General features: G+C 45.6%; 1 protein-coding gene across 2 annotated transcripts in view; it reads right to left on the bottom strand.

Annotated features, from left to right (window-relative positions):
- The window catches only part of ANTXR1 (ANTXR cell adhesion molecule 1), a 112,622-nt gene that overhangs the window by 44,823 nt on the left and 51,616 nt on the right, over nucleotides 1–16,183 (bottom strand). For both annotated transcript variants that reach the window (XM_009569678.2, XM_054049712.1), the window contains one exon: nucleotides 4,687–4,782. In XM_009569678.2, the coding sequence (XP_009567973.2) occupies nucleotides 4,687–4,782 (96 nt within the window). The remainder of the gene's footprint in view (nucleotides 1–4,686; nucleotides 4,783–16,183) is intronic.

Genomic DNA, 16,183 nt, shown 5'->3' with positions numbered 1-16,183 from the left:
TCTCTCTCAGCTTGTTTCAGTGTTTCAGATTATTCATAGTCCCGTGCTCCCTTCTCCCCAAATCATCATAGCTGCAGAAAAACTGTGCCTTGTGCACATGGGACTGGGTGGGAATCGGAATACGTGGACCCTTGCAAGTTATCTTCAGGAGCCAACACGCACCATGTAATTTAATGACTCTTCAAGGCTGCTGTAGAGTCTATGCATTTCCTCCCCTCCTCTTCCTTGAGTTTAGCCATGATTTTCATGTGGTTTTAATATATATTTTCTGTATTTTCTCCATCCAGCTTTTATTTTCCAAAACTTCTGGTCAGCTGCAGCAAAGATTGAGAGCCAAACAAATTGCTGGGTTCTTCCATGCTTCCTTCCAGAAAGCAGTTTTAAAGCTAAAACTGGTGTTAGATGCATAACTACCAATACCTCATTTAAATGCCAGCCACACTCCTGTATTTAAAAAAGCTGCAGTATAAAAGTAAGTAAAGTGGTGTATGTATAGGCAATTAACACAGACCAGCTTCTTGTGCCCCGCCTGCTTGGGCCACACTCTGTGGATATATAAAAGAGAATTATGTTTACTCAAAAAACTGCGTGGAGATACGATGTATAAGCATGTGAGGGAATGCTTTGAGTCTCAGAATCTCAGTTGCACCAGGGAGATATTCCCACTCGTATCCCCTGTGTTTCACCCCCTGGACTGCCACGGCTAAGATTCAGCCTAAAGCTCGGGACAGGATGACTGAAGTGCTCATCCGTCATGCAGATCCTGTTCAGGTGCAAAGCATGGCCCAAACACAATTCACTCCACCTGCCAGTTTTCAGTGTCTAGGGGAGATGCTTGCCCAGAGTGGTGCTGTGTATTGGCACAGGGAAACTGTCCCAGCACAGATGAGCCTTGCTACGATTGTGTTAATTATGCCTTCACAATACATCCAAACCACTTTAACTAACTCCATTTCTAAGCCAATCTAACAACGTGCCTGCAAAATCCTCCTTCAGGCAGTTTTGGAGGCTTATTATCTACTTGGCTCACGTCTATATTAAAAATCTATTTGGTTTACATCAATAATAATCCTCAGCCTTATATTGGCCTCCTACGAGGAACAAGTTCACCCCTGAGTACCTAAAAAGCCTCTTGCACACAGAATAACTGCTACCATCACAGAATCACAGAATCATGGAATAATTTGGGTTGGAAGGGACCTCAAAGCCCGTCCAGTTCCAACCCCCTGCCACGGGTAGGGACACCTCCCACTGGATCAGGCTGCCCAAGGCCCATCCAACCTGGCCTTGAACACCTCCAGGGATGGGGCAGCCACAGCTTCCCTGTTCCAGTGCCTCACCACTCTCTTAGTCAAGAAATCCTTCCTTATGTCTAAATCTTCCCCTCTCCAGTTTATAACCATTGCCCCTCGTCCTATCACTCCAGGCCTTTGTAAACAGCCCCTCTCCACCTTTCTTGTAGCCTCTTCAGGTACTGGAAGGTCGCCTTAAGGTCTCCTCAGAGCCTTCTCTTCTCCAGGCTGAACAACCCCAACTCTCTCAGCCTGTCCTTGAGGTGCCCTGGAGGTGTTCCAGCCCTCGGATCATCTTTGTAGCCTCCTCTGGACCTGTTCCAACTGCAAACTGACCAGGAACTGACCAGGATCACTTGGAGTCCTTCAGTTTACACTGTGTTCAGGAAGGAGAAGGAACACGCCGACAACAGCAAAATGCCTGCTAACATCAGTGAGGCCAGGATTTGGCAGGCGCTGCTCTGCCGACGTGCTCTGCTTAGGAAGAGCCTTTGTATTTGCCATCATTCTTCTAAAGTGTACAGTGTTGGGGAGGTCAGCTTAGCAGAATTGTCCTTCTTTGTTTTCTGTAGTTGTTGAATAAACATCCTTGAAGCCTCTTGAAAGGTCAGCACCTGCCTCCCACGCTTTCATAATACCCCCACAATTTCAAGGGAAATTTTGCTCGTGCTGGTATCGGGCAAAGCAAAGACCTAATTATTATTCTGATCCACTAAACAACAATTGCATCTACTGTAAACTGAGTGGTAAATTCCAAACTTCATCCCAGAATACTTCTGAGACCAATAAACTTGGATACATTTGGAAACAGCATTTCTTTATGGATGCGTGCCAAGGAGATGCTGGGTTCCAGATAAATCTCCAGGGTAAGTCCATTGACTTCAGTCCATCTGCTCCAGGGATGAAGCTGGCTTGGTGTCTTTCCTGAAGAACTGCTGGATAATAATGATTCCTCTTTAATTAAAAAGCATGCCAAGAGGAATTTCAGGGTTTAGAAATGTGCTTGTCACTCAGAAATAAATTTATACTTGGTAAAGAAAAAAGGTTGTGTTTTTTTTCTTTTCCCCTGGACACTTACTCAATCACCTCTGAAACGCCCTGGGCTCCGATCCACAGCAGTGTCGCCAGGGCTGTAGTTTGATTACCAGTGATTATTCCTTGCCTGCCTCTCGTCTGTTGTGCAAGCCAGTTCCTCTGCCCTTAATTCACTTTGTGCTTCTGACAACACCGCATTCCTTAATGGGCCACTACCAAAGCAGTAAATAAGCCCTGCTCTGCCCTCCTTCCACTGCCCTCAGCCAAGCAGGCAGGGGGTTTGCTTTAATTGTACAGACTCTTCAGGTACACGGTATGCAGTGAGGTATCTGAGCTGCTGATCTGCTGCCAAACACTCCTGATTGCCATCCCAGAGAGATGGAAGAGGTTTCATACAGGGTCTGGAATCAAAGGCTGTCCAGGAGCAGAAGGATGTGTTTCACTTACATTTGGAAAACATCAGTGAGATCCTCCCTGCTCGGAGATCTCGCTATGAGAGAATGTGGGAGGTAAAAGAGGAGAGAGGGTGAGGAAATGCTTTTATCTACAACAAGTTTTTTCAGAACAGAATTTAAATCTGGAAAATATTAAGCTTAAGTTTCTTGTGGACAAGAGCCTCACAATCTCTGCTGCACCACTTTGCCTATCCGGACTGTACTTCTCACACTTCAAGAACACAGTTACGTGCCCACTCCCCTCATACCACCCCACCGCAGCAGATCCCTGCTGCCCTCACAGTGCCTAGCTCCATATTCCCTTTACTCCAAACCTCCTTCAGGTTTTTATGCCTTTTTCACTATCAGCTTCGTCTTCCTCCAGTAACAGAACTTAAAATGACAGCATCACTTAGAGCCTTTGCTTGAATCACCTCAATTCTCCACCAAATCCCAGTGTAGACATCTGTACAGGACACATCTCCATTGACTTTCTGCAGATGCACCAACACAGCAGACGGCCCTTTTTCTCTGGGAACGTGCCACCTAGCTTAAACAATAACTCTGAGCAATCTACCACACTGCTAATCCTTTGTTCGCTTTTAGAACCAATTTTTTTATTGTCCTAAAGGTGAAAAAAACCAGTATTATTTCCCTCTTGATGTTCATCTCAAGACAGAGGTGCCAAACTGCTATGAAAAGAAGTGTTTCACCTCTAGCATATCCAGCCAGAAACAGAAATAGACAAGTAAAGTTTTTTCTATGAGATAACATATGAGACAACATCCTTGTTCTGGATAGAGAAATACATCTCACTACAAAGACGCCCCCTCAAATGTGACTGCTCCTAGGCTGTTCATGGCTCCAAAGCTCTCAGTGCCGGATTGTAGGTTTGTTATAACACAATGCAAATTTACAACACTGGGTAAGTGATCTAAAATCAGGAATGACAACAGTGACCCAGAAACTGGGGCCAGCTAGGTGGTCTTAAAAGAATCATTGAAACACGCAGACAGACATTCGGCTGACATTTGTGCATCTCTAATTCCTCTTCTATATTTGCAGCACAAACAAGACCCAAAGCAAGGGCAGCACTTCACTGTATCGTGTGTTCCACAAAATCAGTCTTTGCTCTGATCTTCATTGGAAAAAGCAGCCCTAGGGGATAAGCAGCAGAGATGCACAGGGATATGACAGGTCCTTGGAGACAAAGAGCAGGGTCATGTGTGAGAGAAAAGTTTGTCTCACACCCTGGGATTTCCTTCCTGCCTCCCTTGACCTCTTCCTTCTCTCCAGTTTTATGCTGCCTTCTCTCTGCCTTTTTGAACACTGAACTCTGCTTGGTCTCCACAGGGCAGCTTGTGAAAAAGTGTGGAGGAAACGCATTGCTCAGAGAAGCGTAACCTTACTGTCATTTGGGTATTTCAAAGTGTCGTTCAGACATGGTGAGCCGGGAAAAGAGTTAATCTTGCAAAAATTTTCATACTTAGAAAAGTCTTTTCCTTGTACCTGATGCAGAACAAGGATTCCAGCCCGAGATCCGTATGACTGCCCTTCTCCAGGAGTATTTCAGCAGTGGGATACTAACACAAGGAATAGAGAATCCAGAAAAGCCATTCCCTCCTAATAAGACATGGCAACTAATATGTTTCTGCAAACCATTTCTATTTTGTGACCAATAAATAAGACCAAAAGCTCCTGATGAGGTCTGTATGCTGGCGACATTCCTATTTCATGGGTAAAATCCAAAGGCAGGCAGATGAAATAGAAGCAAAAACCAGTGCCAGCAATTGAAGAAATGCTGTCTTGTTCGATGACCAGTCCTATGCCCTTTCTTACTGGAAAACTTTGGCCCCTTCCCACTCGTTTCTTACATTCAGGCAACACTGAATTGCTGTTTTATGCTAGTGATTTCTGCCACTTACCACTGTGCAGCAAAGTGGCCAGAACCACCAGAGCAGAACCAAGGCCAGCAGGAGGAACAGGATCAGCAAAGCAAGAGCCAAGATGGTTCCGTCTGACTGGAAGAGAAACACAGAAAACGTGTGAGCACTACAAACACAGACCTCCCCTCCCCACAGTTCCTCTCCCGTGCACCCTCCTTGCAGGCAGGTACCTCTCCCGAGGGCCACTGCCATCTTCTAGTTAGTTTTCAGATGAAATGCAGATTTCCTCTCTTCTTGTACATCCAAACGTGGCACCCTCCCACCCACCCACTGTCCGATCGCAGAGAGGCTGCCACTCCAGTTCACTTCCTATAGAGCTGTAAGCCTTGACTCAGTTTTAAGAACCTCACAATTAGGTAAAACACTTATTTCCCTTCAGATCCAGATTGGTGTAAGATTCCTCAGAATACTGGGTAGACTGAAAAAAAATTTTACAAAGAGCAACACAACAATTCACTGCAGTTTCAGCTTTCTCCTTTCTTTGCAACTCTTCTTCCCTCTTGCAGCATACACTTGAAAGCAATGTTAGAATTAAAGTTTACTCCAAACAGAAAACTCAAACCAAGATCCCCGCGGGCCCAAGGCTCGGGTCAGCCTGCTCTTCCCAGCAGTGCTGAGTCAGGGTTGTTCTGCTGTTCAAGGACATTTGAACATCCTCATCACCGCAACAATATATAGCGGTTTTCCACAGCACAAGCCATTCAGTCTGGAAGGTCCTTCTCTCTAGGTGGGACACCTCTCTCTAGCTGGGACACTTCCTCCGTTTAGAAAGGCATTTGCAGTTCTCTGATATCAATTAACAATGCAAACTGCTGCACAAGCCAGTTCAATATGGCAATCAAAACCCAACATGCACTATTTCTCGTTGCTTAAATCTAACCCAAACCAGATGTTCTTGGCCCCCTGAGGGATGCCAGCTTCTCTGTATCACTCAGCCCCAACATCATCCTATTCCAAGATAAGCAAGCTGGCAGCCTGACATAAGGCTGTTTGGGATGTCCTTGATTTAAGAGCCAGACAAGTAAAAAACTCCACCCAAGTGTCAAGATCACAATGCCAGATCAAGGACCTGTTCAAGAGCAGACTGACCTGTAGAGCGAGAAAACTGGGTGCCTGCTTAATTCACTGTAATTCAATGGCCAGATGATCTCCCATCAAACCGTAATGGGAAGAGCAATGGAAAAATGCAATCAGGTTGAGAGCATTTTCCAAACTCTCTTCTGGTGCAGAAGAAATTTCTGGAGAGCTTGGATCAAGACAACCTGATCTTTAACACTTGGAAACAAAAGAAGAGTAGTCCACACAGGCAAAGAATTCACCCAAGACAGCTCTGGAAATGGAACTTGGACCCAAAACAAAATAAAATCTCATTTGAGAAGAAAGAGCTGTACGTTTGCTGCTGCTCCTCCAGACAGACAGCACAAAGTCACATCCATCATCTGAAAAATGGAACCTGTTGGTATTCAATGCTTTAGAAAATGCAAACCTGACCCTGCTGCCATGAAATTGTAGAAGTAAAGGGGTTTGTCCCTTTTGCCCCATACTGAAACAAATATTTTGTCATTAAGAATACTCTAAATAAATTTGCAAAAATATGAATTAAATTAAAGCGGCTTTTTTAAGCTGTTTTGTTCTGAGGATATTTCTTAAACAAAATTTATGTTTACCTTTCTCTTTTCCCCAAGACAGTCTGTAAAGACCAGTCTACACCACCCTACATATCAGTTTCTCTGTGGGCAGTTGGTATTCTGTGCACTCCAGCAGCAAAACTGTCTGGAGGACTTTGAAGGGCTTGATTTGCCAAATCTGACATTTCTCCCCCAGGTAACACCCCCGGCCAGCGCCGATGCTGCCTGGCGAGCCTGCAGGAATGAACACTCCTCTGAGATCAAAAACAGAGCGGCACCACCCCCTCAAAAACCATCCTGGCTGAGTTAACGTCAAAATATTCCAGACAGATATGAAGTGGATTTTCTGGGCTCGGCCATAGCCACACAGTGTAAAACTGGGACCCTTAACCAAGAACTGCAACCTCATCTACTCAGACTGCGCTGCCACTTCTCCCAACCCAGCTTTGAGGAAACCCTGGCAAGTCACACTAGGACAAAACATACAGACGTGTTATAATCATCCAAAGTGGCTGGAATTCTGCTTTTGCTTTGTTTTATCTTTATTTCACCACTTTCTGCTAGAATTTAGCTACCATTCTGTGTAATACCTATGGTGTTGTACATCTAGAACCATGCTTAGATAGAAACTACCACTTATGCAAGCTGAAAAATAAACAAGGAGCAAAATACGCCTGCTAAAATAATTTGAAAAAGTTCCACTGACATTTTGAAATCTCCCTCCCAGCCATATAGCTGGTTAAAAAGGGCTGAAGCATTTGTAAGGTCTGTTTTCATTCCATTATTTTTTTTTTAGCAAGAATTTGGAAGAGCAAGAGAAATGCTCATGGAAACACTGAGCCATGGAATAATTCAATGAGCTGTGCTTAACACATTGAATAAAGGCTGTCAATTCAGACCAAGAAAACAACTTTCATTTTAAAGACAAATCCCCAGAAATTTAACACTAAACTAGTGATTTTTCCTTAAAAAACATCTATTGAAACAAGGCATACGTAGCCCTTAAAGACACATGGTTACCTGAACTCAGGACTGCTTTCCCATATGGATTCATCCTGAATCATAGAATAGAATCATAGAATCATTTGGTTGGAAAAGATCTTTGAGAACATTGAGTCCAACCGTACCTGCCCACTACTAAACCAAATCCCTGAGCACTTCCTACCTACCTGCCTTTTAAACCCCTCCAGGGATGGGGACTCCACCACCTCCCTGGCAGTCATTCCAATGCCTGAGAACCCTTTTGGTGAAGAAATTTTTCCTGATGTCCAAACTGAATCTGCCCCTGATGCAACTTGTCCTATCACCTGTCACTTGGGAGAAGAGCCCAGCACCCACCTCTCTACAACTTCCTTTCAGGCAGTTGTAGACAGTGCTGAGGTCTCCCCTCAGCCTCATTTTCTCCAGGCTAAACAACCCCAGTTCCCTCAGTCACCTCTCACTAAGGTTTGTTCTCCAGCCCTTTCACCAGCTCCATTCCCCTTCTCTGGACATGCTCCAGCACCTCAATGTCCCTCTTGTAGTGAGGGGCCCAAAACTCAACCCAGAACTTGAGGTGCAGCCTCACCAATGCTGAGTACAGGAACACAATCACTTCCCTGGTCCTGTTGGCCATGGTGTTTCTAATACAACGGTGGTGCTCGTATCCATAGTGAGATCAACAGCCTAAAATTCCATTGCACCTGAATGGCTAAGAAAAGGCAGGCAGCCAAGGCACCCATCAGGACACAATGTGCAAAACGTTGGCCACTTGCTTCTTGAAGAGCCAGACGATGTCTGGAGTCATTGCTCTGAAATGCCTCGCTATTCTATCAAGAAAAAAGTAATATGAAGAAGAGCAGGCTCCTTAAATGACCTTTCAGTGTTGCACATTTGACAAGCTAGAGTTTGACCATGCAGACTTTGAAACAAGTAAGCTGGTAGAGAAAGCAAAGCAGCTGTGCCTTGAAGCCTCCTTCTCCCTGCCAGAGTCCAACAAGGACAAGAAAATGCTGCAAGTATTGCTGGCAGTTGAAGTACAATGGAAAACAGCTTCTGGAAGGGGTTGTAAAAGATAAAGACATCTGAAACAGGACACGTCAGAGGCATTTCCTCATACACAGGAGTGTGTTGGTGTGTATACATACGTGTGTGTGTGTGTATATATATGCTTTCATTCAGGAGTTACTAATGAATGGTTATAGACTCTGAGAAGCCAGACCGTGGCTCTGGGAATCCTTCTGCCACAAGGCAGAAACCTGGCTCACCTCTTGGAAACCAAGTACTGCTTGAGAGAAGATGGGAGGATGTCAGAGCCCGATCCAGCAAATCACATGGGTTATTTCCTTAAATCTACCCCCAAACATTGGGATATGTGCTGCCCCACAATCGAACACGCTCCTCTAAGGCATGCATGCAACCTCTTAGAAGATCCCATCTAACAAAAAGATTAGTGTCAACCATGCACATTCCTTCAATAGCCAGGGAACAGGGACGAGCACTCCAGTGTCGGTCACGCCACAGAGGACATGACTCATCCTCCAGAGCTCTTCTGCTATTGCCTACTGAGATTGCTGCTTACAACCAAGCTCCTCAAATGTTGCCCCAGGAAGCATGTACGCAATCACTCAGAGAGACAGAGCTAAGACACAACCCTATTTTAAGCCCCCTATTTAATCTTAGACATCCTCAGTGCTTCTAACATTGAAGCAAACATAAAGCAGTTTATAAACAAACATAAAGTGGTTTGTTGGCATTTGGGTGGAGACAGAGCTTATTTCTGAGGGTTTTACAAAAAATGCCACTATGCATCAAGGGGCATTTTTGTTGTGTTTGGTTTGGGTTCAGTTGTTTTTTTCCCCATCTTCTTGTATTTGTTTAAGATTTTATTTCCTACTCTCTCCATTGACTGCTCTGGCATTTGCAGCGTATGTTAGCTGTTCCAGAAAGCTAACCTGGAATAACAACTCCAACGCTCATGGACCCTCAAGAGCTTTGGCTGCTGGCATCCAGGTGTGATGAATGAGGTACTGGGTGCATCTACTAAATGTGCTCATGCACTGTGGCTGACGAATTACTGCACTGTTGATTTACAGGGAGAGGGGGTGGGTAGCCTGCATGCTTATTACCACAGCAATAAATGGATTTAACTGTAAACATGTGTTTAAATGTGCTGACTTCATGCTATGCCTAAGAGGGACAGACTTCTGTTAGATATATGCATCAAGCGCTTGGCTTTACTGGGCCTGGAAGGCTGGATTCAGTAAGAGGACTTGGTCCTAATTCCTACAGACTTCACTGGAAAGTAAGAAGCCTAAATATTCTGTTTAATTTGGTTCTGCACTCACTACTCCACCAAACAAAAGTGATGCACCCTGTCAGCTGGTTGCTCTCAGCACTGCAGGCAGCCTGGCAGTCCCCGTGCTACACAGAAGAGCCTGTGGGAGCCCTTCGAGCCATTAAGTGCAGCCAAAGACCAAAGGCTGTCATACAGCCCTGGGTTGGTGCCTCCAGGGCAGGCTGGAAAGCTGTCCTCACTGCTGCATCAGGACTAGGAGGGTAGAAACACTTGCACTGCTACCAAGGACTGGGAAGAGCAGCTTGAGGACAGTCAGGGAACCAGGTCTCACTTCAGAGCGACTCCAGTAATAATTTCAGAAACACTTATCACTGTTCAACCTGGGATACGTCACAAAGAACAAAAACAGGTTAATGTCATTCCAGAGACAGAGAAGAGGTGAATGCACCCTGCATCCCAATCCAGTGTCCTGCACATTAGAAAAAGCCTTTTTGACACTTTCCCAGAAGAAGAGCGCTGCCATGCTGGCAGCTTTCAGTGTCAGGGGGAAAAGAATAAAGTATTTTTTAAAAAGCTTTGTGAAAATCTTCACTACAGTTTTGAACAAGCCTTCAAAATCTGACAGAGGTTTTCTCCCTGGAGAGAAATGAGAAACAGGTTTAATATCCTTCAGTTAATAGGGGGAGGGAAGACAAAGGATAATCCTGCCTTTTCACATCAGAGAGGCTCGGGCAGCTTTTCTTGTAAAGGGAACACTCTCTTCTGCCTTACTCTTTCCAGGCCTCTCCCATCACAGGAACAGAAGCTGAGGTCTATGATTTATTATATCAAACACTGGATTTTTTTTTTTTTAATACAACAGAAATAATCTGGCCTAATTTCTAGAAGGAACCAAAAGCTCGCTCAATCACAGAATCACAGAATAGTTTGGGTTGGAAGGGACCTTAAAGCTCATCAAGTTCCAACCCCACTGCCATGTGCAGGGATATCCCACTGGATCAGGCTGACCAAGGCCCATCCAACCTGGCCTTGAACACCTCCAGGGATGGGGCAGCCGCAGTTTCCCTGGGCAACCTCAGCCAGGGCCTCACCACTCTCTTAGTGAAGAAATTCTTCCTTATGAGCAGTGCAAATCTGCCCCTCTCCAGTTTATACCCATTCCCCCTCGACCTATCACTCCAAGCCTTTGTAAACAGCCCCTCCCCAGGTCTCCTGTAGCCCCTTCAGGTACTGGAAGGTCCCTATAAGGTCTCCTCTGAGCCTTCTCTTCTCCAGGCTGAACAACCTCAATTCTCTCAGCCTGTTCTCGTATGGGAGGTGCTCCAGCCCTCGGATCATCTTTGTAGCCTCCTCTGGATCCACTCCAACAGCTCCATCTCCTTCTTACATTGAGGATTCCAGAACTGGACACGATCCTCCAGATGAGGTCTCACAAGAGAGGATGAATGGGTGTTCTCAGGTCCTTTTCCCAAGTTTACTGTGGTGTGAAATGAGATGCCCCTCTGGTGATGATCTTCTTCCCTCCTCTCCTTCCACAGCTGAAGGGAGATGAAAGCCCGCTTACAAAACACTTCTCCAGTGTTATTTGTTTTACCGCCCAGCATAAACATCAGTGAAGCCTCACTTCACCACACGCTGTATAAACCCTTGTCCTGAAGAGTTCACACTCCAAACAGAGTTGGCAAACACATGGTGGGAAGGAAGAGTAATCATTACTCCCTCTGTTACAAGGAAAGATCTTTGCTTGGGGAAAACAATTCAAATCTCTGATTGGTGTGTTTATGCTTATGAAAACAAGCCGAACTTTTCCTTCAGAAGAAATATTTGAAAGTTTGCAGGTAAACAGACGTGTTAGCAAGACTTGTGAAAGGCAGAACTGATGGAAGGATTCAAGGTTGCCCAGTCCCAGGTTGGTGCCTCGCCTGTAAGGCGATCCTGCACTAAACACAGCAGGGTCTGGAGGGAGAGTTTATGAAAAGAAACACAACATGACAAACCCCTGCAGTTAGGAGCTTTTCCTATTCAATTGTATTCCCTGTCCATCAGTGTAGGGGTTCAGCAGTCTTTGGATGACAAGCACCTCCCCATTCTGAGGTCTTGAGCGAATTCTGAGGTTTCTCATAACAGCCTCTCTGCACCAGAGATCGAAGGGAGCAGCACCTCTTCCCTGCAAGTTTTCAGCACTCCAGCTATAGATGAGCTTCTCCATCGTTACACCATGCCACTACAGGCAAGAGTCACAGCACCTTGTCAGGCCTCAGATGTTGTCCTGGAGGTGAGTGAGAGCCTTGGCTTGACTGGGACATCGTGGGCCTGAGATCAGCTCTTTTGAGGTTCAGTCTGCATGCACACTTGCCCTGAAGTAACGCCAGCAGCTTGAGTGCTTCCCTGACAGTGCATGGTTGGCTGCAATGCTCCTGTTCTGAGTGATGGATTTCTGAGGGGCTCCTGCTCTGGAACAGCCATCGCATGATCCCCAAGCCTGTAGCTAAACAACAAAACCTTTGAGGTGAAAACTAAGTAGTTATTTTGCTTTCTATTTGTCCCCGAAGGCAGTCCTTAGCAAGAAATATGTTAGATCCATTTCAGGAGGTGAACAGCAACTAGGATAACAGCAGACAAAATTCTGTGGAATTAGGCTTTGTCATAACAGCAACCATTTATGGCTGAATTTGGGTTTATTTCTTTGCAAGGAGAACAGCATGCTCCAGCTCTGGAATACCTCACCTCCGATCATGTCTGTGAGTTGCAGCATTTAAGCAGCACTTAAACAAATCCCTGAGGAGCACCTTGCTCGAGTTAACATGCATGTACCCCACAAGCAGAACAGGAGAGGTCACAGGTGCCTTGCCATGAGCCTGCCAAGCCTAAGAGCTTGCCAACATGACCTGAACCCACACAAGATGTGTTTGGGATGTTTCCTTTGGAAACTCTGTTTAAATTGAAATCACATTTTCAACAGCAAAACATTTCAATAAAATAAAACATTTTGTTTCAAACGCACTGTTTCAAAGTGCTCTGTTTCAGCTTAAATGTTGAATGGGATTTCGTTGTTCGAGGTGCACACATGGGCAGATATTATAGCACATACTTTTCTAGATAACTCCAGCTCTGTCACAGAAAGAGCCTGCACACTCACAAACTGCACCACTATTCCCAAATCAGAATTTCTCAAAGATCTCCTCTGCAATTCTGCCCCCACTTCCAATGTCTCTTTTGTGAATCCCTACTTTCCAAACCACAGGAACACACTGTTTGTAACATGCCCACCACACTTAAAGGTGTTCTAAACCAGCCTAGGTCGCAATATTAGAGTGAAATCATCTCCACACATTTAACTCTTGGGAGTGACTTGTGTTAGCAAAAGCATTCCCTGCCCATTATACTTGCAGCATGAAGCATTTCAGAGCAATTTATTTGAGAAACAAACCTGAAATTGTATTTCCTTGCCTTCCCCCAGAGCAATACCTCAACTAATAACACACAGGTCAAGGGCCGAGGCAAGTGCTCATTAAATTCCCTCTGCAGTTTCATAAAGCCTCTATTGACACCACAGCAAATGCACTTTAACTGCCTGCAGACTTGGGAGCCCTGATAACCAGCAGAGCCTTAAGCGTGCAGCCCAGAACAAAGTCACAATTGAAAAAATTCTGTTTTAGCCTTGAATTACACTTCTTTTGAATAAAAAAAACCCCTTGGTTGAAGGACATCATTAGTTTTTACTACAAGCCTGCAGGGTTTTCTTGATTTTTCTAACTTTTTCTTTCACCAGATTTGAAGATCAAACCCATCCGTTCTTGTTTAACTCAAAGGTGCCAATTCCTTCATCCTGTCAAACAGCCACAGGAAGACCAGGATACTGAGACATAATAAGCTGTGTCTGTACCATGGTCCTTTTGTCAAATGTAAACTTGTCCAAGCTAAGAGACAGAATTCTCTTTTTCAGCTTACTTCAGTGGCTCCTGCACCTTTGCATCTGGAACCAGAAAACCAGAGGGACTATTTGTTTCCAGGAAGGAAGATCTGCTTCCCACCTGTCACCTCCCCACCATCCTGAGCCACTTAGTTGCCACCAAGCTAACTGCTTCATGATAAGATAACCACTTCTCTGACCTGCCTCTGCAAGCCTTTCTGTTGCCCCAGGTTGCTGTCAGCTGCAATAAGCTGCTGCACCCATTCACTTCAATGAGTGTAGCAGCAACAATGATGAGGAGGGGCTGTTTACAAAGGCTTGTAGCGATAGGATGAAGGGCAATGGGTATAAACTGGAGAGGGGCAGATTTAGACTGGACATAAGGAAGGATTTCTTGACTAAGAGAGTGGTGAGACACTGGAACAGGTTGCCCAGGGAAGTGGTGGCTGCCCCATCCCTGGAGGGGTTCAAGGCCAGGTTGGATGGGGCTTGGATCACCCTGATCCAGCAGGAGGTATGGCAAGGGGTGGAACTGGATGATCTTTAAGGTCCCTTCCAACCCAAACTATTCTATGATTCTATGTCCTTTCCAGAAGCGCCTCTTCCACAGCCAAGACCTGGCTTGGTCCCACTGCCGGCCAGCAGCTCTGGTCTGGTTTCCAAACTCTGAAATCCTACGCAGCACTGGGGAAGGGCTAAGGTGTGCTTAACCATCTTGAGCCCTTCCCATCCAAGAGTGGTTTTGGAGCACCAGCATCTCAGGTAGGTTTGCAGGACCCTAGAGCACAGGAGCCAGCCCAGTTTGGGCACTGCATACAGCTGCAAATATGTTGCTTCCCCAAACTGCCCTGACCCGATGTGTCCCTTCTCAGCTGACAGGTGTTCTATTTCACAAGCATAACTCCTCTCTTCCTCTTCTTGAAGGAACAGGGTGTGAACTGGGAAGACATCCATTAGAAACACATTGAAAATGAGTTTCAGTCAATGCTAGTCTAAGGCAAGTCTGATGTCCTGCAACAGAAATGCTCTTTCAGCCCATGTGTAGGTGCCTCCATTGTCTCACCTTATGGCAAAGAAGCATAATCTGTATCTCACTAGGTGATTTTGGGGCTACAGGAATATCACCTACAGCTCTTAGCTCTTCCCATCTTCCCATCATGATCCACCCAGGAAGACCTGCCTTACCCTCCCACTGCAGCCCTGCAGTTTTTCGCCCCCATTCCAGTTTTGAGTCCAAGAGTTACCACTGCAAAAGGCCATTAGTGTTTTTTCCTCCTCTGGGAGGATTTTAGAAAATTAACAAAGACTTATTTTAATTCCTATCCTGGCTGCTCTCCGAGATGCTCTCTTAGCACCGAAGGACTTGGCAGCAGCCCTCCAGCCAGCAGAGCAGGAGGACTTCCTGCCTCTCGATGCTGCCTTGTAAATGATTTCCTCTATTGCACACCTTTTCCTGACAGCCCTTGCTGTGCAACCTGCTCTGGGCACATCTGCATGTAGACACAGTCATTAAACCGCATTTATGCTTTCTCCCTCTTTCAGTTTTTCAGACCCCTAACACAGGAACAGGAGTAAATCCCTCTTTAAGAGTTTCCCTACACCATCAGCCGTCCCTCGCTAATTCTTTTCAAGCAGTGGGGAACCGCTGCAGCCCTCGAGGCATTGGCAGGTGCAAGTGAAAGCAATGCACACAGTGTTCATGCCACTAAAGCCTGACGTGGGGCAGCTTTGCATAGGAAGTTGATGGCATGCTGAGACCAACAGCTGAGGAAGAAGAACCAATTCAATTTTGTTTTAGTCTCAGAACTTGTGGAAGCTGTGGATGCTCAGTTCCCATTGCACTTGTGACCCTTTTCCTCATATTATTGCTGTTACAAAATGGGTTTTTTACATTTAGCAGAGAGTAAACCATAGTTTTTGAGGCCTTCAGTTATCAAAGGTCCAATGATGTCAGCAGCAGAATGAAACTGCTTTTTAAGCTCTTGTCATTTATTATCTGTCATCCAATGAATATATTCTGGTCTATCAGATAAAATGTAGAAGCTGTGCTATCACACAATAACACCTGTAGCACTTTAAGTTGTCAGCTTCCAGACTGGGACTGGAGGTGCCCTTACGCTTCATTTCTGCCTTAAAGTATCTTTGGTAAATGCAGAGACGTTAAAAAAAGAATTGTAGTACCTAAACCTGAGAGAAAGGAAACCAAACACGGTGACAAGATTTGAGCCTTTCAAGGTATGTGAATCATAGAATAGTTTGAGTTAGAAGGGACCTCAAAGCCCATCTAGTTCCAACCCCCTTGCCATGGGCAGGGACACCTCCCACTGAATCCGGTTGCTCCAAGGCCCATCCAACCTGGCCTTGAACACCTCCAGGGATGGGGCAGCCGCAGCTTCCCTGGGCAACCCAGGGCAGGGCCTCTCCATCCTCACTGTGAAGAATTTCCTCCTTATATCTAGTTTAAATCTGCCCCTCTCCAGTTTATACCCATTCCCCCTCGTCCTATCCCCACAAGCCTTTATGAACAGCCCCTCTCCAGCTTTCCTGTAGCCCCTTCAGGTACTGGAAGGCCACCCTAAGGTCTCCTTGGAGTCTTCTCTTCTCCAGGCTGAACAACCCCAACTCTCTCAGCCTCTCCTCATATGGGAGGTACTCCAG

Source organism: Cuculus canorus, chromosome 26, assembly GCF_017976375.1.
Source record: "Cuculus canorus isolate bCucCan1 chromosome 26, bCucCan1.pri, whole genome shotgun sequence".
NCBI classification, from domain to species: Eukaryota; Metazoa; Chordata; class Aves; order Cuculiformes; family Cuculidae; genus Cuculus; species Cuculus canorus.
This window is presented reverse-complemented; position numbering and strand designations above follow the sequence as displayed.